This window comes from Felis catus, chromosome E1, assembly GCF_018350175.1.
Source record: "Felis catus isolate Fca126 chromosome E1, F.catus_Fca126_mat1.0, whole genome shotgun sequence".
Classification (NCBI taxonomy): Eukaryota; Metazoa; Chordata; class Mammalia; order Carnivora; family Felidae; genus Felis; species Felis catus.
Window position 1 is genome coordinate 38062040 of NC_058381.1, and position 25396 is coordinate 38087435.

Sequence of the window (25396 nt, forward strand, 5' to 3'; positions counted from 1 at the left end):
GTTAGATATTTCCAGTTGGACATCTGGGAGGCACATAAACTGAACTTCTTATCTAACCTATCCGTATTCCCCCAACCCACCTCTTTTATCCCTTATTACCCCCACTTCCATCTCGGCATCATTCAAGACCTCTCCCTCCCCTCCCAACATCCAATCAGTCAACAAGATCCTCACTGCTAAACATCTCTCACATCTATCCACCTCTCTATCACCATTCACCGCCAGCTTGGTTCAGACTACCATCATCCTTCCTCTGGGAGAATTCTTATGTCCCTTCTTTAAGTTTTATCCCTTACGGATCTATGCATGACTTTATACTGAGTGATCTCTCTAAAATGCAAAACGCTGTATCAATCCCCATGCTTTAAACCCTTTTATAATTCGGCATTATTCATACTATAATGTCCATATATTTGTTTTTAGAGGGAGAAAGAGAGCAAATGGAGGAGAGAGAGAGAGAGAGAGAGAGAGAGAGAGAGAGAGAGAGAGAGAGAGAGAGAATCTTAAGCAGGTTCCACATTCAGTGTGGAGTCCAGCCAGGGCTCAATTCCATGACCCTGGGATCATTACCTGAACAGAAATCAAGAGTCAGAACACTCAACCGACTGAGCCCTCCAGGGGCCCCTAAAGTCCATATTTTTAACATATTTAGGCCCTTCATGACCTGTCCCTTCTTAACCTCTCCAGCCTCATGAGACTTCCTACCCCTTATTCACTGTTTTCTGGCAGGAAAACTTTTATCTCCCTGGCTAAACACTCTTAACATATTTTAAATAGCTAATGCATTATAAATACATTTTAAAAGATGCAAAAGGCAATACACTAAAAAAGTCACCCACCATCCTATACCCTCCTCGATCAGAGTTATTTTATCTCATGTTTCCTTCAAGTACCTTCTTTTTTAAGTTTATTTATTTTGAGAGAGAGAGGAGCAAGCAGGAGAGGGGCAGAGAGAGAGAGAATCCTAAGCAGGTTGCTCACTGTCAGCGCAGAGCCCAACGTGGAGCTCAAAATCATGAACTGGGAGATCATGACCTGAGCCAAAATCAGGAGTTCAGCGCTTAATCAACTGGGCCACCCAAGCGCCCCTCCTGCAAGTAACTTTATAATTTTATATTAAATATTTATGTCTCGGATCCATTTGGAATTTATTTGTGTGTATTGTCTTTCCCGTTGGCTACACATTTGCCTCAACGCTTTACAGAATAATCTTGTATTTTCCCCACTGGTGTGAAATATCCCTTTATTATATAGTGTATTCCCATTCGTATCTGAGTTTGTTTCTGGATTCTCTATTCCATTTCATTAATCCCTCTATTCATATACTATTACCAAACTGTCCTCATTATTGTAACTTTTTTTTAATGACTGGTATGCCTACTTCTCTCTCAATACTCTTTCTCTGGAATGTCCTGGCTCTTCTTACACTTTTATTCTTCCAAGTGAACTTTTAAAGTCAGCTTGTCCAGTTCCAGAAATAGTGCTGTTTTGTTTTTATTGAAGGATATATCAATGTTTAGATTAATTAGAATTATAGCACTTATCACGCTGTTTTATAAATTGCCTGTATACTTGTCTGTATCCATGTGAGTTCCATAATACTAGAGACTTTAGGTCATCTTTGTGTGCTTTATGCCTGGGACAGATTCTGGCACACAATAGTTGCTCAATTAAGTGTCGTTAAATGAATGAGTGAATGGATTGCTGAATCCTTAAAGGCTCATGTCTGGAGTCAGAGTTGACCAACATATTTTTTTAGGGTATGATCTCATAGAAATAACAGCAATCATTAATGTTAATAATTACACAATAATAGGGGCGCCTGGGTGGCTCAGTCGGTTAAGCGGCCGACTTCGGCTCAGGTCATGATCTCACGGTCCGTGAGTTCGAGCCCCGCGTCGGGCTCTGTGCTGACAGCTCAGAGCCTGGAGCCTGTTTCAGATACTGTGTCTCCCTCTCTCTGACCCTCCCCCGTTCATGCTCTGTCTCTCTCTGTCTCAAAAATAAATAAATGTTAAAAAAAATTAATAATAATAATAATAATTACACAATAATGGGGGCGCCTGGGTGGCTCAGTCGGTTAAGCATCTGACTTCAGCTCAGGTCATGATCTCATGGCTCCTGAGTTTGAGCCCCGCGTCAGGCTCTGTGCTGACAGCTCAGAGCCTGGAACCTGTTTCGAATTCTGTGTCTCCCTCTCTCTCTGCCCTCCCCCTCTCTCTACCCCATTCTCACTCTGGCTCTCTCTCCCTCAAGAATAAATGAACATTAAAAAAATTAAATAATGGGGCGCCTGGGTGGTGCAGTCGGCTAAGCGTCCGACTTCAGCCAGGTCACGATCTCGCGGTCCATGGGTTCAAGCCCCGCGTCAGGCTCTGGGCTGATGGCTCAGAGCCTGGAGCCTGTTTCCGATTCTGTGTCTCCCTCTCTCTCTGCCCCTCCCCCGTTCATGCTCTGTCTCTCTCTGTCCCAAAAATAAATAAACGTTGAAAAAAAATTAAAAAAAAATAAATAATTACACAACAATAAAAGGGGTTGTATATTTGAAAAAGCAATGACTTTGTATGCCATGCAGGTTACTGTGACTTTGGACAAGTTATATAACCTCTCTGAGGGTTTTTCCCCATCTGTATAATAAATATACTACCACCTACCGTGAAAGTTGTTGTATTACATGAAACAGCATTTGTAAAGCATTTCACAAAGTGTCTGGCAGATAGCAGATGCTCAGTGGATGATAACAATTCTACCATGTTACTAACATCTGTAGAACTTCTTTTCTAGGACTCTATCTGATTGACATGAGAGATTAGGACAAGGATGATTCTAAAAGTCAATGGTGCCATAGTTTTGTGGTGGAAAATATTTTAATACGAGACTTCCTATATTTGAGGGAGAGAGAACTGAAATTGCAGGAAATAATCTCTTTTCACCAGTGTTTTCCAAATTGTGACCTGGGGACTACCCATAATGGATTGCCCTGAAGGTCTTATTCAACCCTACAGAACCCTGGGCCCTACCCCTGAATCACTGAATCAGACTTCCCAAAGGGTCGAATCCCCAGATTCTAACAAGTTCTTCGTGTGATTCAGATGCACACTAAAATTTGAAAATGGTTTAGAATAAAGTTAGTTTTCAAGGAAAAATATAGTCTTGTCTGAAACCAGGAAACGTGAAGGTTGTTTACAAACATCGTGATACAGAGATGCTTCCCCAATAAGGAGAGGCGAGACGTCACTGATCAAGAAATTAATCACCGTGGCTGACTTGTGTTGCCTTTTCATCCAGGTATTCATCATTCATCCATCCATCCATCCATCCATCCTTCCATCCATCCCTCCATTCAATAGATGTCAGACACTGGACAAATTGTATTATAGCCATAGTCTGCAAACTGACAAATTCTCTTCCTGAGGTAAAGTCGGGTCTTTGCTACTCCTCAGCTATTCCAGAGACAGATGCTCCAACTTTTGCTTCTTTGGGGCTTGTGGCAACCAGCCCTGTCAAGTAATCATAAATAGCCCCACAGCTGTTGACCAAGGTGAACACAGATAGGCTCTGATCAAGTGATCTGGTTAAGCATAGATCTTTGCAGAAAGTGGTGGGAGAGGGAACTTTGGGGGTAAGTTAGCCAAAACATCGAAGTTAGGAAGCATTTCTTTCTTTCTTCCTTCCTTCATCCATCAGCACCTTAAGGGAGAGATGATTATAGGCTAGTTAGCACTATACTTTTGTATGGAAGCTACAAAGATGGAAACTGTTTCTGCCCTGAGGAGGCTCATGGTGTGGAGGAGGTGACAGACATCTAAACACCTGACATCACTATAGTATAACAAAGGCTACAATTGAGAAATGTATAAAGTAATGTATTAACACAGAGAAATAAATTTTTGCACAAGCAGCAAAACATAATGAGCTCTGGAGTCAAAACACACTTGGGCTGGGATGCTGGCATGCCACATTGCAAGTCGGGAAACTTTTCTGAGCCTCAGTTTCCCCATAACCAAAACAATGATTTTATTAGTACCTAACCTACCTCATAAGGTTGCTGTGTGTATTAAATGAAGTAATGCTCTGCTCACCTACTTCAGTCATTCAAAAGTACCACTGTCATGATTTTTGTCATGTTCATATAGCAATGACATTTATTTAATACTTTTACTTATATTGGTTCACCTTTTTAAAAACAGTCCCCAACATTTCATTATGAAAAATTTCAGACATTCAACACAGGTGAACGAATTTTACACGGAACCTCTATAAACTCACCACCTACATTCTACAGTGAACACAGTGAACACTTTACTATATTACTATACTGGCTTGATCACATTTCTTTCTCTCTATATATAATATATATTTATATTTTAATATATATAATTTATTATGTTGATTTATATAGTTAATATAAATTAGAATTAATGTGTAAAAAATAAAAATATAAAATATAAATATATAAATATATTATATAAAAATATATTAGGGGCACCTGGGTGGCTCAATTGGTTAAACATCCGACTTCACTCAGGTCATGATCTCACAGTTCGTGAGTTCAAGCCCCACGTCAGGCCCTGTGCTGACAGCTTGGAGCCTGGAGCCTTGGAGCTTCAGATTCTGTGTCTCCCTCACCTGCCCACACTCTGCCTCTCTCTGTCTCTCAAACATAAATAAACATTAAAAAAAATTAAAAATATATATATATTAAATAAAATATAAATGTATAAATATAAATTTAAATAAAATATATAAATATATAATTATATATGATAAATATATTATATACAAAAATTATATATGTGATATAAACATATGTAACCTATAGATACAAATAAGATAAAAATATAATGATTATATTAATTTAATTATTACATATAAATATATATAACTTATATACTTATATATATCAAAATAATTAAAAAATCAAAATAAATTGCAGACAATACACTTCCTCCTAAATACTTCAGCATGCATATCATTAACTAGAGTTCGTATTTGTTTAGTGTTTTTCATTTCATGTTAAAGTTACATAAAATGAAATGTATAAATCTTAAGTGTCCATTCACTAAGTCTGACAGATACATACACCAGTGTAACCCAAACCCCAATCAAGAAATGGAACAGTGGGGTGCCTGGCTGGCTCATTTGGTAGAACATGTGACTCAGAATCTCAGGGTCATGAGTTCAAGCCCCATGATGGGAATGGAGTGTACTTAAAAAAAGAAAGAAAGAAACAAATGGAACATTAACATCATCCCCGTAAAATTCCCCTCATTCCCCTTTCTGGCTAATCTCTTTCCCACCCCCACCCAAGAGGCAACCACTCTTTTGATTTGTTTTCACCATAGATTAGTTGTGTCTGTTCTAGAATTTCATATAACTGGAACAATACAACATACAATCTTTTCTGTAAGGTTTTTTATCAGCATTGTGTTGGTGAGATTCATCCATCTTGAATCAGTAATTCGTTCCTTGTTATGGATGCGTAGGATTTCCTTGTATGAATAAACCACAGATTAAAAAAAATCACCTTCCTATTGGTGGACCCTAGTCTGTTTTTAGTTCTGCCTGTTATGAAAAATGTCTCTATGAACATTCCTATATAGGTCTTTTTGTAAGTATGTTTTCATTTACCCCGAGTAAAATTCTAGGAATGGAATTGCTGGGCCAGAAGGTCAGTACATTTCAGTTTTGTACCAACTGCCAGATCTTTCCCCAAAATGGCATACTATTTGACATTCCCACCAAGTAAGAGTTGGCGTCTGATGTTACCAGTCTTTTTCATTTTAGTCATTCTGATGCATGTATGGTGTCACAATATGATTTTGATTTGCATTTATCTGATGACTCGTGATGTTGCATCCGTTTTCATGGGTTTATCCACCATTTGCATCTCTTCCTTTATGAAATGCCTCTTCAGGGGCGCCTGAGTGGCTCAGTTGGATAAGCATCTGACTCTTGATTTCAGCTCAGGTCATGATTTCACGGTTCTTGAGATCACTAACAGTGCAGAGCCTGCTTGGGATTTTCTCTCTCCCTCTCTCTCTCCTCCCTCCCTGCTCTTGCTCTCTCTCTCTCAAAATAAACATTAAAAAAAGTTTTTGACCTAACTTTAGCAAATGGGAAATCAAGGGGTGTGAGAGAGCAAATTCTTGACCACTAGAACTATAAACCAGTGAATTTTCACGCTCTCTCCTTACAATTGTTTCTTCAAGGAAGGGAAAGTGGCCATACATCCATTTTTGCACCAAACACCCCTCCAATTCAGGGGGACTATCTCGCACTGTCAAACTTGATGAGGCAACACTACCTCCTTCCCTTCCTGGCAGAAAACTGCACACACGTCAGACCATGACTCAACCAATCAAATCTTTTGATAGAGTATGAGCAGGGGAGGGGCATAAAGAGAGAGAGGGAGACACAGAATCTGAAACAGGGTCCAGGCTCTGAGCTGTCAGCACAGAGCCCGATGCGGGGCTCAAACCCACAAACCTTGGGACCATGACCTGAGCCAAAGTCAGACGCTTAACCGACTGAGCCACCCGGGCGCCCTGCACTTGGCATCTTGAAGCTTGAGGAAGTATCCTGGAGATGCAGGTCCAGCTGGAACCATACCACGACTTGGTGATAAGTGCCCTGAATTGGTGACATCAGCAGTGGACACTTCCTGAGAGAGGAGACCAGAGCTCGATTTCCCTCCTCTGCTGTCCTTCATAGTTAATGCTTCGTGAGTTAGGTTCTCCAGACTTCCATCAACACCATGAGTCCCCCCTGCCTCTAGTAGACTCCTTTTCTCCTTTCAGTGGCCAGAGTGGGTATCTATTCCATGCCAAGAACTCTGACTGGCACAATAAACTACTAACAGGAAAGTGCCCTGAACCATCTAGAAGGGATTGTGGTGTCAGAAACAACATGTCCATAATAAACTCTTCAGATTAGGCAGAAATGTCCCCTCAAATTGTAGGATAGCTTCACTTAGAAGTTATGGCTAGAAAAGGTGGGTAGGTATTTTTAAAAGTTGTTTCTTCCTTGGGGCGCCTGGGTGGCTCGGTCGGTTAAGCGTCCGACTTCGGCTCAGGTCATGATCTCACAGTCCATGAGTTCGAGCCCCGCGTCGGGCTCTGTGCTGACAGCTCAGAGCCTGGAGCCTGTTTCAGATTCTGTGTCTCCCTCTCTCTCTGCCCCTCCCCTGTTCATGCTCTGTCTCTCTCTGTCTCAAAAATAAATAAACATTAAAAAAAAAAAAAAAGATGTTTCTTCCTTGAGCTACAACCCGATGTCTTCCTCTGATAGCTGTGTTTGAATATGTCAACTTCCAGCAGACATAAAACTCCCTGAGGGCAGGGGCCCTGTTTCATCTTTTAATTTACAGCTGCCTTACATGCACTGGCCTAAGCTCTCAAAAACGCATGTTGTGTGATCCTCTTTACCTGTACTCTCATCCCTCAGATTGCTACATTTATGTTCAAAGCTCTCATACCTAATTTTAGATTCAGAATTTCCTTAGGGGACTTTGTCTTTATTTTATTTTTTAATGTTTTTATTTACTTTTGAGATAGAGAGACAGAGCATGAGCAGGGGAGGGGTAGAGAGAGAGAGGGCGACACAGAATCCAAAGCAGGCTCCAGGCTCTGAGCTGTCAGCACAGAGCCTGACGCGGGGCTTGAACTCACGGACTGTGAGATCATGACCTGAGCTGAAGGTGGACGCTTAACCCACTGAGCCACCCAGGTGCCCCAGGGGACTTTGTCTTAATTGAAGCCCAACAAGGTCATCCAGGGGTCTCAGCTAAGTATCCTTTGGAATCTGGGGAGATCAGTAGTGTTTCAATCAAAGAATGCATTGACAATTCTTTGTCCTCTCTAGACACTCTGGCTGGGAGTTAAGAGGTATGGTGCCCTTACTGACTTCCATTTAATGGAATTACAAAAGGGAGGAGGAAGGGGGCACCCGGATTTGAACCGGGGACCTCTTGATCTGCAGTCAAATGCTCTACCCCTGAGCTATACCCCCATGACCTGTTATTCTTCTCTTCCTTGTCCACTTAAGGTGACTCAATACCACCAGGTTCCACCCACACCAGAGCTCTGGCAGGCTTTGTGTTCTAAAGCTCCACCTTCTTTTGTATCCATCATCTGCTGTGGCTTTTCTCTTGGTCACCAGTAAACTGGGTGGGGACACTTGAAAAATGACATCCTGGAAACTAGCTGAAAAGGAAACTGATAGAGCACCAGCAGAGAAAGTGCCCACAAGCACTGTGTCAGAATTACTAGATCAGAATCCAGAGGCTAAAAAACACCCCCAGATATCCCCTTGTTCATGCCCTGACTCTTGATGGACTGAGGGTAGAAAGGAGAAGGAAGATGTCAGTTATTTTGGATGGGATGACTCTCAGGAAAATCAGGAAACCCTTCTCAGGGCAACCAATGACAATCCCTTTGGCCGAATCCCTTTTGGCTCAGTTCTTGATGGAAAATCAGTAGCCAGTGTCTAACCCAGGGCCCTGCCGCTGCCTGGGGCAGAGCTTTGTGGAGGGCTCGGTAAGCAGTGCAGTTTCTTCTTACATGGGCGGGGGAGAACTGAGGCCTCCTTTCTAGCCTGGCACTCGTGGGCATGGAGCATAAGGGCACAGGCCTGAGGATGGCGTCTCTCCTCCCACCTCCTCTCCAAAGGCCAGAGAAGCAGAAGGTGAAGAAACTAGCTGGCCCCGGTCCCAAACTTGGGAAAGAAACAGCACACTTGGAGGCACAATAACATCACTGTTTATATAAAAGTAGAATTGAGAGATCGTCTAAACATCTGTCTTCTATTCAGGTCAAGGGGTGGGAAGGGAAGAGATGCTGTCAGAAGAGAGGGAATCGGGTGACCTCTCCAAAGACCGATGGGCGCTGGCGGAGGTCTGGGGTGTTCCTGCGATAGCCAAACCGACCATTGAACCCGTTGATCATTTTCAGATCAGCATTGTAGTTATCATGCCCTGTCACCTGCTGGAGGGAATGCCCTTGGGGGCACAGAGAGAAGCCTGAGCCTGCATTCAGCCACCACCCCCGCCCCGCTTGCTTCGCCCCCCCCCCCGCCCCCGCCGTCCCAGGGCTGGTATAGAACATGCTCCCCATGTCCCAGCTAAAACCTCAATCCTGGAGTGTCTCAAGGGTCTTGATTAAAAGCCAAGGGTTGATGAAGTCACGGAGACAGCTTTCTAGAAACCAAACCACATACCACGAGTAGTATACAGGAGGAGCGTGAATGGTATGTGCTAGCACAGGAGGGGCCAGAAGATTCTGGGCTTGGCCGAACTTGCCTTGCTCCCAGGAAGACTGAAAACATTTCACCCTTGCTTCTGACCCATCTGGAGAAAATGGATGAGCTCACTTTGGCCAAATGGTGCATAGGATCATGTGACTAGAGTGTGGTGAAAGGGCGATGGGGTTGGGTGGGAGGAGGGTTCACACTGTCAGAAAAACAGCTCTCAACCCTTCCTTTCTTGTTGCTAAGTTGGGCTCGGAAAAGGAGCAGGACACAGCCAGCTCAGGCCGGGAGCAGTGAGGGGAACATGGGTTTTAGAGTTGGAAAGAGCGGAACTCTGATCCCAGCTAAGCCCTTCTTGGCCAATCACTTTACCACCCTAAACTTCCGTTTCCCCGGCTGTAGCACAGGGATAGTGTGAGGGCAGAAAGCATCTGACATACAGTAGGCACTCAATCACTAAATATAAGGAGCACAGTGACACCATCTGCTCATGCGTGAGAAGAAAAGCTGGAGGATGCAGTCCTTGGGCCTCTTCCCCTGAAAACAGGGCTCTCTGTGGCCCGGTTTCTCTCTCTGAACTGGGGGAATGCACATCGCTCTTCCAAGTGGGTCCATGGTGAGGCTGGAAAGCCAGGTGGCACTTGCCTGCCCCTGCCCAGTTTCTCCGGTTCAGGTATCTCTGTCCTTGCCCGAAGATGTGGAAATAATCCACTATCCAGCCATCCCTGCCTGTGCCCCCGAGATCCTGAAAGTGAGGGAGAAAACAGACTGTCAGCCACCATGCTGAGAGGTGCACACGCAAACTCCCTTTGGGCTTATTTCGGGGAGAGAGAAGAGGTCACAGCCAGGGGTAACTGGGCCAGACAGATTAAATATAAATATACGTACTGACCTATTATCTCTCAGGGAGAGGCAGCATAGCTGGGCAATTAAGGGCTGTCTGTTGCCAGACAGACTGGTTCCAGTCCAGCTCTGCCACTAACAAGCTGTGTGACCCTGGGCCAATGACACAGCTTTTCTGGACCTCAATTTCCTCCTGGCTTTAAGGAGGGTTGCTGAGAGATTTAAGTGAGATAGTTCCAATAAAGGGCCTGGGATAGTAAAAGTTACTTAATTCACTTTAAAAACATGCATTATCGGGGCAACTTGGTGGCTTAGTCGTTAAGCATCTGATTTTGGCTCAGGTCATGATCTCACGGTTTGTGAGTTCAAGTCCCACATCGGGTGAGCTCGAGCTCTGCTTCAGGTGAGCCCCACTTCTCTCTCTCTCTCTCTCTCTCTGCCCCTCGCTCACTTGCACACTTCTCCCTCAAAATATAAACAAACAAACAAACAAACATACATACATTATTTGGGGAAGCCTGGCTGGCTCAGTCTGTAGAGCGTGCCATTCTTGATGTTGGGTGTGTAAGTTCAAGCCCCACATTGGGGGCAGGGTTTACTTAAAAACAAAACAAAAAAATAAACAAAAATCCCCATTATCTTTTTTTTTTTAAGTGTTTATTTATTTCTGAGAGAGAGGGAGAGGGAGAGAGAGAACACATGTGAGCAGGGGAGGGGCAGAGAGAGAGGTAAACAGAATCTGAAGCAGGCTCCAGGCTCTGAGCTGTCAGCACAGAGCCCAAAGCGGGGCTCGAACCCAGTAACTGTGAGATCATGACCTGAGCCTGAGCCAAAGTCGGAGGCTTAACCCACTGAGCCACCCAGGAGCCCCAAACCCCCATTATCTCTATGCAAATGAAGTAATACCTACTACAAACAGTTGTGATGGTTAAATACTTACAAATGGAAAATTTAAAAAGTGTGCACACCATATTATTTTCAAGCTTTTAAATACTCAAGTTTTTCTCTTTTTTCCTCCTAGACTCTGGTTCTGTCATAAAAATTACATGAGTAATTACACGTACACCCTCAAGCATGCCACATACAGATGTGTCCATATACATGCGATATACACGCAGACACGCAGACACAAACACTGAGATCATACACAAAAAACCCAAGATTTGTTCCCAGAATAACCCCCGCTAAGCCCTCCTCTCCCCTACCCATACCACTGTGACATATGGAGACAGAAATATTGGAGGCAAAGGTGTTGAAGCCATCAGCAAATAGCGTCAGGATCTTTGATCCCGGGTAGGACTCTGCTGAGAGGGGGCAACATCCACGAGGGGAAAGGGCTGGGGAGAGTGAGGTAGCAGAGGTTCGGGAAGCTTCCTTCCTGCCTGTTCACAGAAAGTCCCATCGAGGGGGCGCCTCTGCAACTATGACGTCACCGATGGAGGGCGCCCCGCCTGGCAGGTGTTCGCTGAGGTCACAAGGATTTTCGCGCTCTTAGACAATCTGTGGTGCGAGATCACCCCAAGGTCGGGTCCATGACGTCAAAAAGGACAATGACACCGATCTGTTTGGGAGAGGCCAGGTTCCAGGCCCGTTCGCTAAGGCTTGCAGAAACCCAAAATGGGAACATTCTCCAATTCAGGGATGGAAAGTGATTTTGTGAGCCCAGTGAACTCAATACCTGTCATCCGCCTGCGCCAGTTCCGGGGGTTCCGTAAGAAAACCGAGGGGGTGGGAGGGCCTGCCCGAGGGGTAAAACGCCCCGCCACAGGGTCGAGCTCTGTGGGGACAGACAGTGGGATCGTCCGGGGCACTCTTATAAATAACCTGTTCAGTCCGGCGCAGCACTGGCGGAACCACGCGGCTCCGGAAGTATCGGCGGGCGTGGTAGTCCTGCTGGGCGTTGTAGGGCGGAATCGCCGACCAGACCTTGGGCCTCAGGCGCTCATAGGTGTGGGCCATGGTGCTCACGGCCACACCATCCAAGATGAAGCCCTTTTCCAGCCGCAGAGGACACTCGCACACGCGCGACATCCCAACCACTACAGCCTCCGAGGGCCTTTCTGGTGGGAATTGAGGGCCCTAGGTAGGGGCTCCCCTGCGCATTGTGACGTGTCAGAGACTCCTGCGACACAAACCCTATGGCCCCATCTAATAGGGTAGGCTCCTAGGGCTGTGAGGGAAGTTGCTTGCGTGGCCGTGAGATGAAGGATGACCAAGAGGAGACCACGCAAGAGGAATTGGAGATTGAAGAGGGGGATTACAGAACGTGGGCAGTGTGAACGCAACTGGGCCCCGCCCCCCGCCCTACTATATACATTTCCCAAACTCCGTCTCCTTGGGAAGCTTGTTTGTACCCAGAACGATCAGAAAGTTCAGATAGCACCTACTTCCGACTCATTTTACACAAGTGGGAATTGAAGCTCAAGAAACATTGGGATATTCCCTAAACCCACTTAGTGGTGGATCCAGAGCCAGAATTCAGGTCTCCTGACTCCCAGGAAGTCCTCTTAAAGCACTTCTCCCCACCCAATCCAATTATTTCTATCAGCTAGTATTCCTCCTCCAGCTTAAAAACAACAACAAAAACAAAAAACACACAAGAAACCAGTAGGTTGACACATTATCCCCTGGCTAATTTTTTTTTGTATATGTGACAGGATATAGCAAACCATGAACAAAGATTTTCTCTAGTTGTTGTGACTACAGGTGATTTTTATTTCCTCCTTCAACTTTTCCTCTTGAAGAAGCCCTTACACAGATGGTTTAACCATCAAACTACTCCTCACACCCAACTCTGAGATGCGATTATCCTACACGAGACAACAGGATCAGAAGTCTTTTATATTCACTATATGAAGGCACGTGCATTAGAAAAGGTTGCTTTATATACGCAGAAAACCACTAATTCTGGCAATACTCAGCATATCTAAGGTTTCTATACCATGAAAGGCAAATTCCTAGAAACCTGAAATTATAGGTTAATGTCTATAGTTTGAGTCTACTCTGTTACAACTTGAAATGGACCCAGGCAGAACATGTAAGACATTAAGACAAGGAAGGGAAGAGACCCAGCCCTCACTCCTATTTGAAGGTGAGAAATTTCACATGTAGAGTTCACACAACAGGATAAAAAGGACTAATTTTACATCTCATGTCACATTAAAGACTTCAATCTCACCAGGCTGGAGGATAGGGGGCAGGAGGAAGACAGGTCTGTTTTAGACTTCTGAATGTATTTCTAAAAGATAGGCTCAGTCTAGACAGCACCAGATCTCAAATCTCAATCTTGGCTGCTGCACCTCGGAATCTCCTGGGGAATCTTTAAAAGGTACTGAGGTCTGGGTCCTACCTCCGTAATCTGACTTAATTGGCCTGTGATATTGCCTGTACATGTCTTTTTAACTCCTCAGGTTGAGGACCACTACTTAAATCTAATACATTCCATGCAGAATCTTGAAGGACAAAAGGGTAATCTTACTGAGTATGTGCTGGGGTCCTTATATCCTCTCATCTCTAGCCTTACAAGAGAACACAAGGCTGGGTATTTTCAGAATACTGTTAATCTGAAAATAAGATGCATGAACACAAACCTCAATCTAAAAAGCCTATTCCAACATCTTTAGGCCAGACTATTGACCCAAACCTGCCAAATGGTCACTTTTCCTCAGGCCTTGAAACATCACATAAATCTTCTCATGGTTTAGAAAGAAAAGTTACAGGGGCACCTGGGTGGCTCAGTTGGTTGAATACCCAACTTTATTTTAGCTCAGGTCATGATGCCCCGGTTGTGAGATTGAGTCCTGTGTAGGGCTCCACACTCTATGTGGAGCCTGCTTTAGATTCTCTTAAAAAGGGGCGCCTGGGTGGCGCAGTCGGTTAAGCGTCCGACTTCAGCCAGGTCACGATCTCGCGGTCCGTGGGTTTGAGCCCCGCGTCGGGCTCTGGGCTGATGGCTCGGAGCCTGGAGCCTGTTTCCGATTCTGTGTCTCCCTCTCTCTCTGCCCCTCCCCTGTTCATGCTCTGTCTCTCTCTGTCCCAAAAATAAATAAAAGTTGAAAAAAAATTAAAAAAAATAGATTCTCTTAAAAAAACAAAAACAAAAACCAATGTCCAATTTCTTCAAGTAGAATTTGCCAAGGTTTACACCCACTGTGCTGGTATCATCCCATCACCTTTATTTTTTTCTTTTAAGGTTTTGAAGTTTTTTTTTTAAGTTTAGAGTGGGGAAGGGACAGAGAGAATCCCAAGCAGGCTCTGCAATCTGGGCCTCCAACTCAGGCACTGTGAGCTTGTGACCTGGCTGTGCCACCCAGGTGCCCCCATCACCTTTTATCCTCAAACTAAGGTTTAGCAGGTACATTATACAGCCATTCTGTCAAAATGTTTTGATAGCAAAAAACCTGATAATTTAAAATAAGATAAAATAATTTAATCACGGTTCATAAAAGCAAACCCAATGGCAGTTACATACATGTTAGATTTTACAAATAAAGTCATTTATGTGCCAGTTTACCCAAAACCCAGAACTGCACAAATATGCACATATACACCTGTATCTGGTCCTTCCTCACGTTGCTCCTGGACCTCCATGTGTGTCTAGGATCTGACCATTCACTCTACATTATCTCAAATGAATTGCAAGGCAGTTACCTGGGGTAACCTCCTATCAAACGGTACTTACTATCTGCGATTTAAGGACCCCAAACCCAAATACGTTTTTACAGCAGAAATTGGAAAGCCCGTAAGTGTCTATAGAGTCGAAAAATGCAAGTACTGTTTATCTTTGTTTCACACACGTCCCCAGGAAGTTTGCACTGAGTAATTTCATTTTACAAAAGGAGGCAAGGGCTAGGTGGTGTCAAGAAGAGTAACGTGTACAAGAGAACAAGAAGGCAAACACTGGGAGCACATAACTTTTACTTCTTTTTTAAAACAGATAAAGGAAATAATCATGCGATGCTGCCAGCATTGGATGCAATCCTGGGCCACAAGTCTGCACACTCCTTTGCAACGGGTCCTGTGATGGCAGAACCTGCATAAAAAAAGATGTGGTGACAGGTAAGATCAGACAGACCCAAGGTTAAATCGTCCCATCTCAAAGACCTAGGGAACAACGTGGATACTTTCTTACCTTTCATTTCACCTTTATTATTTACTATGACCCCCGCATTATCTTCAAAATAGAGGAACACTCCATCTTTTCTCCGGTATGATTTTCGTTGTCGAATTACCACTGCTGGATGTACTAAAAGGGAAAAAAAGGTAGCAGTCATTTAACCTGTCCCAGTGCCACCACAAGAGAGCAGTTTACATCCCACCCAGTTCCCCAACATTTCCATTTGGACGGAATGCATACTCACCATTAGCTTTTCATTCCCTAAAAGCAAGTCTGAGAGACAAACCCCTTATCAAACACCAGTCGCCCCTTATGGAAAGACCTTACTCCAAGTCAAAACTGCCTGCATTTCCTTCAAGTGTAAATTTGGACCTTCTTTCAGGAGAACAATTAGCAACATACCAGCAGGAAACTTGCTAAGCACCTTCTACGCTTTCACCCAACAGGTGGGGACTGTTAAGATCCTAGTATCACAAAATGGGACCCCCTTTAGAACTGAAAAAGTAGTAGGGCGCCTGGGTGGCTCAGTCGGTTGAGTGTCCGACTTCGAATCAGGTCATGATCTCGCAGTTTGTGAGTTCGAGCCCTGCATCGGGCTCTGTGCTGACAGCTCAGAGCCTGGAACCTGCTTCAGATTCTGTGTCTCCCTCTCTCTCTGCCCCTTCCCTGCTCATGCTCTGTCTCTCAAAAATGAATAAACGTTAAAAAACAAACAAACAAAACCTGAAAAAGTAGAGGCCAAGCTATTAACTCATTAGGCAAATTTTTTGCACGGAAGTCAGGAAAAAAGGACATACGGCAAAATATTAACAGTGATCATCTCTTGGAAGTCTGAAAGTTGGGCAATTTTAATTTAACTTCTATTGCCTATGTAATTAACTGGGTTTAACTTTTTGAGGAACTGTTTTCCAGGGTCTTTTTTTTTTTCAACGTTTATTTATTTTTGGGACAGAGAGAGACAGAGCATGAACAGGGGAGGGGCAGAGAGAGAGGGAGACACAGAATCGGAAACAGGCTCCAGGCTCTGAGCCATCAGCCCAGAGCCTGACGCGGGGCTCGAACTCCCGGACCGCGAGATCGTGACCTGGCTGAAGTCGGACGCTTAACCGACTGCGCCACCCAGGCGCCCCTCCAGGGTCTTAAGTAACTTCTAAAAACTTACCTGCACATAAAGTGAACACTTTCCCAGATCTTTATCTACTGCACTTGAAAGAACTAAAGTCAGACACAACCTGCATGCAAACCTCGACAGTCACTGAACAAGTTACTTAATAATCTGAGGTTCAAGTTTTCCTCTTGGAAAATAGAGATAACAGTTACATTGCCATATTCAAGGCCAGACACTGCAAATACAGGATTTTTTATAGGACAGGGATCCTGGCTATCCTTGAGGCAAATACTGTCTCTATACATAGACTCTGATCAAGTTTTTAACAATGAAATACATGTTGAGGGTTAACTAGTATTTACTAAGAGCCTCCTGTTGAGCCCTTATCTACTCAAAACCATTTTTTTAAAAGTAAACTCTACGCCCAACATGGGGCTTCAACTCATGACCGCAAGATCAAGAGTTGTATGCTCTACCCAGAGCCAGTCAGGCACCCCTACTCATAACCATTTAAATTCTCACAAATGACCAATCTAGCAGATGAACAAGGCCACACAAATCCAAGACTTTGGACTTCCAAAACTGCCCCTTTCCACTGCCTGCATTTCAAGTTTCTGCCATATGGAAGCCTAACGTGAGGGGACGTATTCATTTGGCAGAACCCAGAACAAGTAAGACATTGATGGAGTTGGAAATTCACAACTATTTTTAAAACCATGAAGTGTTCTCTGGTCTGTCCCACAATAATCAGATGGAGACCAATAACATGTACTGCTGCCATCTCACCAACGGTGACAAGCGGGTTGCTCTGCCCTTCTCTGACAGCTTTCCAGGCCACAGATCAGACCCAGCAAGTGTTCTAAGAGGAAAGCCTGTCTAGTCACATGTAGATCTCAATTTACACATTGATTAATCGATGTTTAACCACAATGCTTGGTACTCCTTGCCTACCAAACCCTCAAGTGGTATTAAAGGAGAACAAAGATTTTTGACCCAAAGGCTAAAAAAAACCAAGCGGTAGAGACGTGTGTTTATGCAGGTTTACCAGGAGTAACTGCAGTATGTGGCCAAGACCCATCATATTTGTACTCTATATTCAAGTGATAGCTCAGACTCCTCAGGAAGAGGAAAACATTCCAGGGCAGACAGACTAAACAGGTACAGGAGGAAAGTTCCAAGAGCTGAAGTTAAGTTCACTGAGTATCAGAAGTTCTAAAACCAGACAAGACATTACAAGTCAGAAGTGCTCCAAAACCTTCTCCCCTCGACCAACTCCTACACCTAGTGGGGATTAAGCAATGACCAGCTCCCCGTTTTAGTGTCTACCAGAAGAGATTTAGAAGCAACCATGACAAACTTTTGACAAGTCACAATCTTGAGTTAATCTCCTCTATAAAAAGAGCCTGCCTTAAAACACGAAGAATACGTTATTCTGTACTTACAAAGTGCTAGGTGTCCCAGGCCAAATGCTCTACACGCTTTATCTGAATCTCACAACCACTTTATGCAAGTTTTCATCCTTCCCTTTCAAATCAGTAGTTCCAGGAAAGGAAACTTGCCTGACACCTGGTCAACTCTAAATGCCTATCAAAAAAACAAAAAACCAAACAACCCCCACATTTACTGGGGCATCTGGCTGGCTCAGTTGGCAGGGCATGTGACTCTTGATCTTGGGATCCTGAGTTCAAGCCCCATGCTAGGTGCAGAGATTACTTAAAAACGGGGGCACCTAGGTGGCTCAGTCAGTTAAGCGTCTGACTTCAGCCCAAGTCATGATCCCCTACTTCGTGGGTTCGAGCCCCGCGTTGGGCTCGGTGCTGACAGCTCATGGAGCCTGGAGCCTGCTTCAGATTCTGTCTCTCTCTCTCTGCCCCTCCCTCCCCTGCTTGCACTGTGTCTCCCAAAAATAAATAAATACTAAAAGAACTTTTTAAATTACACACACACACATATATATACACTAAACACCACCATATTCATTTGTAGCTGAGAAATCAGCAATGAACCAGACAGTTACCTGCTCTTCTGAACTTTAGTAGAAGAAACAACTCTAATGCTACACAAAAAATACCACTTGGATTTAGGTTACTGGAGGATGGGGGGCGGGGAGGGGGTTGTTGGTGGATGGGGAGATGTGTTAACAAGGAAGTGAGCTAAAGATGATTGAATTGGAGTATTCCAGGCAGGAGGCACAAAGTACAAAGGATCTGAAGCACCAAGGAAGGTGGAGGGAGAAATCAAGACCTGAAAGCAATAGAGCTGGAGAAGACACCATGAAGAAGGACTAAGTTCTACAAGGACAGGGCTTTTGTTTCTACAGGTATAGGTACCTGATGTGGTTTAGAACTATCCACTGAACTCGGGGAGATGGCAGGGTAAATATGTACTTCCTCGCAGCTTGTATTGGGAACCAAGAAAGAACTTAAGTAGGGAAATGACAAGCCAAGGTTTACATTTAAGCCAGCCAGGTGCCCCAAGACTTACACTTTAATCTTTTTTTGTTTTTTTCAAATATTTATTCAGTTCCTGGCAGAGAGAGAGAAAGCAGGGGAGCGGCAGAGAGAGAGGGAGACACAAAATCTGAAGCAGGCTCCAGGCTCTCAGCACAGAGCCCGACGCTGGGCTCAACCCAGAGACCGTGAGATCATGACCTGAGCTGAAGTCTGCCACTTAACTGACTGAGCCACCCAGGCACCCCAGACTTACATTTTTAAAAGATGGGCCCTGACTTCAGTGTGGCAAATACACTTAGGGCGTAAGGGGACAAGGGCAAATGTAACAATGGGGTGCATGGCTGGCTCAGTCACTAGCGCATGTCACTCTTGATCTCAGGGTAATGAGTTCAAGCCCCAGGCTGGGCAGAGATTACTTAAAACAATTACAAAAAAAAAAAAAAAAAAAAAGCGACAGATACAACAAAACCAGATAGGGAAGAGAATAGTCTCTAACACAGCCAAGAGCAGAACTTCAACTGCAGATCAATAGCTCAGACTTCCTCTCAAAGAAAATCAAGCTTTTAAGAAGCCTTGAAAATGGTAGAGTAACTGTTCCATTTTCTAGTAAAGGGCACCTGTCCACCAAGCAACAGGAGGATTCAGGACCTCCACTCACCCTTCTTTCTGAGCTCTGGTTTGCCTTTCTTCACTGTGGCCATCACCATGTCACCCACGCCAGCAGCAGGAAGTCTATTCAGTCTTCCTTTGATCCCCTTCACAGAGATGATATACAGATTTTTGGCTCCTATAAAACAATGTAAACAAACACGACTTTTTTGGAGAGCTTATTAAGCAGTTCTCCCGGTATAACATTCCCCCCCCACACCCCGTCACTTCCAGACCCTCTCCCTCCCCTCTTACTCCCAAAGAGTTAGTCGCCCCCCCCACACCTGACCAAGGTGCAATACCTTGTCACACCACCGATTGAAGCAAAACAACACAGCATGCTGCTGCTTCACCCAAAAGCAGTGTTTTTCCTCTGCCCTTTCTTGACGGCTCAGTGGGTCATTAGTCAAGGCCCAACGAGTGCTTTTAAAAGGGGGGGGGGGTTGGCAGGGTGCAGCTGAAGGTCTCACCCGTGTTGTCAGCGCAGTTGATCACGGCTCCGACCGGAAGACCCAGGGAAATCCGGAATTTCGCACCGGAGGACCCACCACGTCCTGCGGGTAGAAAGGAACACAGGAATGGGGTCGCTGTCTAGTCATGGTTCGGAGTTGCCCTCACACTCGTAAGGTATAAATTCATTCGCACGTGCTTTGGGAAACGGCAGACTAAATTCCCTCTCTCTGGGATTCCACCTACCCCTCCCCATGTGCCACCCCGTTCTCATGGCGAACAGCCAATTCCACACTATTACCGCCTTTACGTGGAGAGTAAGGGGCCTGAACCACCCAATCTTCGTTCCAGCTTTTGCACCACGTAGCTCTTCTTGCAAGGCGGGAGCCCGCACAAGTCGCCCAGCATAGGGCCTAAGCCAGCCCCACTTCAATTCCATTACTGGAGCTCTAGGCGCAGAGCGACCCCGCGAGGTTCGGTCTAGGGTCCCGTCCGGACCCGGCCAACTCAACCGCCAGGCCCCCCCAGCTGCTTTCGGCAGCCCTTCCAGCGCTCTCTCGCGGCCCCCCTCTCCCTCTCCGCCCGGGAGGAGCGCAAAGCGCCACAGCTGCCCGTGGCCACCGCTCCGGGCGCGACCAGCAGCCACCTCGCGACAGATGGCGAAGGATCTCCCAGACACTCACCCCGCTTCGACATCTTTGCTCAACACGGAGTCGGAAGAGGAGTCAGTGCAAAGGACTCTGGGATATGAACCTTGATGCCCCGCCCAATCCCGTCACGTGTCCCGGAGCCTGCTCAATCCACCTCTTCCCTCCACGGCTTCAGGGCGCAGTTTTATTACGTAATAAATGCTGGACGTCGGGTTAAGTTCTCGCGGCGAAGTGGGCGGTGTCGGCGCTGAGGGCAGCTGGAGCGAGTGACGTCCGGAGTCTCCTTTTTAAGAAGTCTAATGTAGTCGGGGGCACAGAAACATTGGTAAATTTACCCAAAAACCTCTTTTGAGCACGTAATATGCGTCAGGAACTTCGCTGGACCTTAGAAGTTCAGAAATGATTGATTAAAAGGTTCTGTGCTGTGTAGGGGCCCCCGAAGAACACAGGGCGTGGGGGACCGAGCGAGAAAGCTCTAAACGGTACCCTTAGGATGTGGTATTGAAAAAAAAAAAACTGTGCTGAAAAAGAGATGGCGAGTAAGAATAAACAAATGTGAAAGTTCCCTCCCCCCCTCCCCCAAAAGGATGTGGTATTGGGAAGAGCCATTCTAGTGCTGCAGATAATCCCGTGTGCGGTGTGTGTAGGTGTGTGTGTGTGTGTGTGTGTGTGTGTGTGTGTGTGTGTGTGTGTGTTTGGTTCCATACCCATTTGTATTTTAGAGATCCTGGTATGTCAGTTACCCCTTTTATAGCTTCAACCTCCCCATTCTGGCCTCTTTCCTTCTGTTGATATATTCAAATATTAATTGAGCACCTGCTTTATGCCAGGTACTGTCATGGGCATACATTAGACTACATCAGGGGGAAAAACAGATAAACGATTCTGCTAGGGTGGCAATGACAGAGGATATTAGACAGTAAACAATAGATACAATAACTGCAGTGTATAGTGTGTTAGATGATGCATACCATGGAAAAGTAAAAGCAAGGTAAGGGGGATCAGGAAGTGGGTGGAGGGGCAAATTGTAATTTGAAACAATGTGGTCAGTGTGGGCTCCATGGGAGAAGCTGACATTAAAGCAAATAAGATTATTTGATGTTAGATTTTAGGTGAGGGAGTTCGCAGGGAAGGGCAGTACAGATAGTCATGAGCCAGTGAAGGCTTCCTAAGGCATGAGTGTGCCTGAGATCACTCTAATTGAAGCTAGACTGTGGGAAAGGACACAAAGTTACAAGTAAGGAGATGTGCTAGGAAGCTCTTGCAATACTCAGGAAAGAATGATGGTGATTTGGACTAGAGTGGTAGCAGTAGAGGTAATGTAATGTGGTCAGGTTCTGGATGTGTTTTGGAGGTACAGCCAACAAACTGTGGGGCATGAAAGAAAGGAAGGAATCAAAATGTCTCCAAGGCCTTAAACGTCTGAGCAAGCTGAAAATGGCCTTGCCATTAACTGGCTTGGGGAAAACTATGGGGGAACAGATTTGGGGGTTAAGAACCGGACTTCAATTTTGGACATGTTAAGTTAGATGCCTATTAGACAACCAAACAAAATTCAAATAACAAGTTGGAGTTATTAGCCTGGAGTTCTGGAGAGAAGGATCTATAAATTCGGGAGTTGTTAGCATATAGGTATACAGTTGACCCTTGAACAATTCAGGGATTAGAGGCTCTGACCCCTCCATGCACTCAAAAATTCATGTATAACTTTTGACTCCCCTAAAACTTTACTACTAGCCTACTTGACCAGAAGCCTTACCAATAGCATAAACATATTTTATATGTTGTATGTACTGGATTCAGAATACTGGATTCTTAGAATATAAGACAGAAAATAAAATGTTATTAAGGAAATAATAAGGAATAGGGGTGCCTGGGTGGCTCAGTCAGTTAAGCAGCCGACTCTTGATTTTGATTCAGGTCATGATCTCATGGGTTTGTGAGTTCGAGCCCCACCTTGTGCTCTGTGCTGCTGTTGTGAAGCCTGCTTGGGATTCACTCTCTCTCCCACTCTCTCTGCCCCTCCCCCTCAAATAAATAAACTTAAAAAATAATAATTTAAGAAAATCATAGGGAAGAAAAAATACATTTACAGTACTACAATATATATATTTTTTAAAATGCATATATAAGTGGACCAGTGCAGTTCAAACCCATGTTGTTGAAGGGTCAACCGTGTTTAAAGCCATGACAGTGGATGAGATCATAAAGAAGTAAGGATAGGGGTACCTGGAGCAAACGACTCTTGATCTTGGGGTTGCAGGTTCAAGCCCCATGTTGGATGTAGAGATTAATTCAAAATAAAAAAAATCTAGCGGTGCCTGGGTGGCTCAGTCGGTTAAGCATCTGACTCTTGATTTCAGCTCAGGTCACGATCTCATGGTTCGTGAGTTCAAGCCCTGCATCAGGCTCTGTGCTAATAGTGTGGAGCCTACTTGGGATTTTCTCTCTCTCTCTCTCTCTCTCTCTCTCTGCCCCTCCCCCACTCACATACACACTCTTGCTCTCAAAATAAATAAATTTAAAAATCTAAAAAAAAAAAAAGTAAGGATAAATAAAGACCATGAGCTAAGCTCTGGGGCACTTCAACATTAAGAAGTCTATAAATCTGTACATTTATAAATCTCTCTTATCACTCTTCAAATGCCTTCAGTTGATCCCACCAACTTCTCTAGCTACCAATTATTCATTCTCTTTCACTTCTCAACCAAATTCCATGGGTTTCTGAACATATGATTTCCTTAGCAAATGTGTCTCTCTTGATAAATGGAACCACCATCCATCCAGGTGTCCATCTGAGACTCTTAGCCAAGTCCTTTTCAGGTTGCCTTCTAAAGGTCTGTTGTATGGGTGCTTGGCTGGCTCTGTGTAGAGCATGGGACTCTTGATCTTGGGGTTGTGAGTCCAAGCCCCATGTTGGATGTGGAGATTACTTAAAAAATAAAAAATATCTATAAATAAATAAGCAAACAAATAAATCTTAGGGGCACCTGGGTGGCTCAGTCGGTTAAGCGTCCAAGTCTTGAGCTCAGCTCAGGTCTTCATTTCAGAGTTGTGGGTTTGAGCCCCCTATCGGGCTCCGTGGAGCTTGCTTAGGATTCTCTCTCTGCCCTTCCCAGGTTCATGCTCTTCTTCTCTCTCAAAATAAATAATTTTTTTTTAAAAAAGGGTCTGTTGGGGTGCCTGGGTGGCTCAGTCAGTTAAGCCTCTGACTTTGGCTCAGGTCATGATCTCGAGGTTCGTGGGTTCGAGTCCTGCTTCGGGCTCTGTGCTGACAGCTCAGAGCCTGGAGCCTACTTCGGATTCTGTGTCTCCCTGCTCCTCCACCACTCGCGTTCTGTCTGTCTCTCTCAAAAATAAATAAACATTTAAAAAACAGTGTCGGTCACGTCTATCCACTTCTTTCCATCTCCTCTAGTCCTGCTACGGTCCATCTCTTACTTAAACTACTTTTGAAGCCTCCTAGCATACCTCCTGACCTCTATTTCTCCCTCTTCCACCCACTCTCTCATGGCCAAGAATCATTTTTCACAAATACAAATATTACAATGTCACTCTCCTGAAAATCCTCCAGTGGTTTCTAGTGCTCTTAGATCAAAGTTAAAATCCATATGGTGGTTTACTAGGCCCTGACCTGGCCTCATCCTACCTTGTCAACCTTATCGTGCAACATGCTTGCTCTTGTTTCAAAGAGTTGACATTTTAGTCCCAGATACTGTCCATGCTCCTGAATACCCGTAAGTCTCACACATGCTTGGAACACTCTACCCTGCCTACCCTCATCATGTACATCATGTCTACTGAAGTTCAGATTTCAGTTTAAATGTCTCTTAGGGAAATCTGCCCTGACCCCCATCCTAGGTCAGGTCCCCCTGTTGTAACCTATTTTGACATGCTGCATTTTTCTTTCATACGATTTTATTTTTATTATTTAATTTTTTTAATGTTTATTTTTGAGACAGAGCGTGAGTCGGGGAGGGGCAGAGAGCGAGGGAGACACAGAATCTAAAACGGGCTCCAGGCTCTGAGCTGTCAGCACAGAGCCCGATGCAGGCCTCAAACCCACGAACCGTGAGATCGTGACCTGAGGCCGAAGTCGGATGCTTAACTGACTGAGCCACCCAGGCGCCCCTATTTTTATTTTTTTTAATGTTTATTTTTAAGAGAGAGAGAGAGAAAAAAAAAGAGAGAGAGACTGTGTGAATGGGGGAAGGGCAGAGAGAGAGAGAGAGGGAGACACAGAATCCGAAGCAGGCTCCAGGCTCTGAGCTGTCAGCACAGAGCTGGATGTGGGGCTCAAACTCACAAACCGTGAGATCACGATCTGAGCCGAAGTCAGATGCTTAACCGACTGAGCCACCCAGGCATCCCCCTCTTTTTTTTTAATTTTTAAAATGTTTTTTATACTATTTATTACAATTCATAAATATACATTTGAAGATTTTTTATTGAATGACCCCTCCCCCCAACTAGTCTATAACTAGTCTATAAGTTGCATAAAGCCTGGGTTCATGTTCTTTTTTTGTTCAACAGTATATCCCGAGCACTTAGGATAGGGCCTCACTCAGTAAATACACGTTGATTGGGTGCTGAACAAATGAAGAAGTTGATCTCAACCATCTCCATATGTCAGCATCCTTGCATAAAGGAGCTTTCATTCACTTACGGCAAAATTAGAAATATTTGGAATATATAGTGTTTCTTATAAAGTTACATTTACTCAATTTAAAGGACTGCCTATTATTCTGGAATTATCTTCTTTTCATCTTTTTTGGTGTTAAAAATATTTCTTACAGCCTATATCAGCTTTCTACCCTCCCAATGCCACTGTTGTGTGTGTGTGTGTGTGTGTGTAATTTCAATGGTCCATGAAAACCAAAGG

General features: G+C 44.6%; 3 protein-coding genes and 2 non-coding genes across 7 annotated transcripts in view; 1 reads left to right on the top strand and 4 right to left on the bottom strand.

Moving 5' to 3' along the window:
• Nucleotides 1-7938: 7938 nt before the first annotated feature.
• On the bottom strand, nt 7939-8010 carry TRNAC-GCA. The gene has a single exon. It is a non-coding gene; the product is annotated as a tRNA-Cys (tRNA).
• Nucleotides 8011-8741: 731 nt separating this feature from the next.
• Nucleotides 8742-13928, bottom strand: CE1H17orf98 (chromosome E1 C17orf98 homolog). Of its 3 annotated transcripts, none has more exons than XM_003996764.6 (3): nt 11914-13928; nt 9892-9991; nt 8742-8998 (listed from the first exon to the last, which is right to left on the bottom strand). In XM_003996764.6, the coding sequence occupies exons 1-3, from the start codon at nt 12118-12120 to the stop codon at nt 8841-8843; spliced, it is 465 nt and encodes a 154-aa protein (XP_003996813.2). In that variant the 5' UTR covers nt 12121-13928; the 3' UTR covers nt 8742-8840. The 3 variants fall into 3 exon arrangements, 1 of the variants encoding a protein (XP_003996813.2); XR_006589896.1 differs by having other exon boundaries at nt 8857-8998; nt 9128-9991; XR_006589897.1 differs by having other exon boundaries at nt 8872-8998; nt 9217-9991.
• Nucleotides 13929-14989: 1061 nt separating this feature from the next.
• Nucleotides 14990-20626, bottom strand: RPL23 (ribosomal protein L23). The gene is made up of 5 exons (XM_003996765.6): nt 20548-20626; nt 19885-19968; nt 19425-19553; nt 15221-15334; nt 14990-15121 (listed from the first exon to the last, which is right to left on the bottom strand). Exons 1-5 carry the CDS (start codon nt 20558-20560, stop codon nt 15039-15041), a joined length of 423 nt encoding a protein of 140 aa, XP_003996814.1. The 5' UTR covers nt 20561-20626; the 3' UTR covers nt 14990-15038.
• Nucleotides 19716-19850, bottom strand: LOC111557912. The gene has a single exon (XR_002738321.1). It is a non-coding gene; the product is annotated as a small nucleolar RNA SNORA21 (small nucleolar RNA).
• Nucleotides 20627-20815: 189 nt separating the features above from the next.
• The window catches only part of LASP1 (LIM and SH3 protein 1), a 51091-nt gene continuing 46510 nt past the window's right edge, over nt 20816-25396 (top strand). Inside the window, exon 1 of the mRNA XM_045045178.1 lies at nt 20816-20839. The gene's annotated coding sequence lies outside the window, so the exon portion shown is untranslated. The remainder of the gene's footprint in view (nt 20840-25396) is intronic.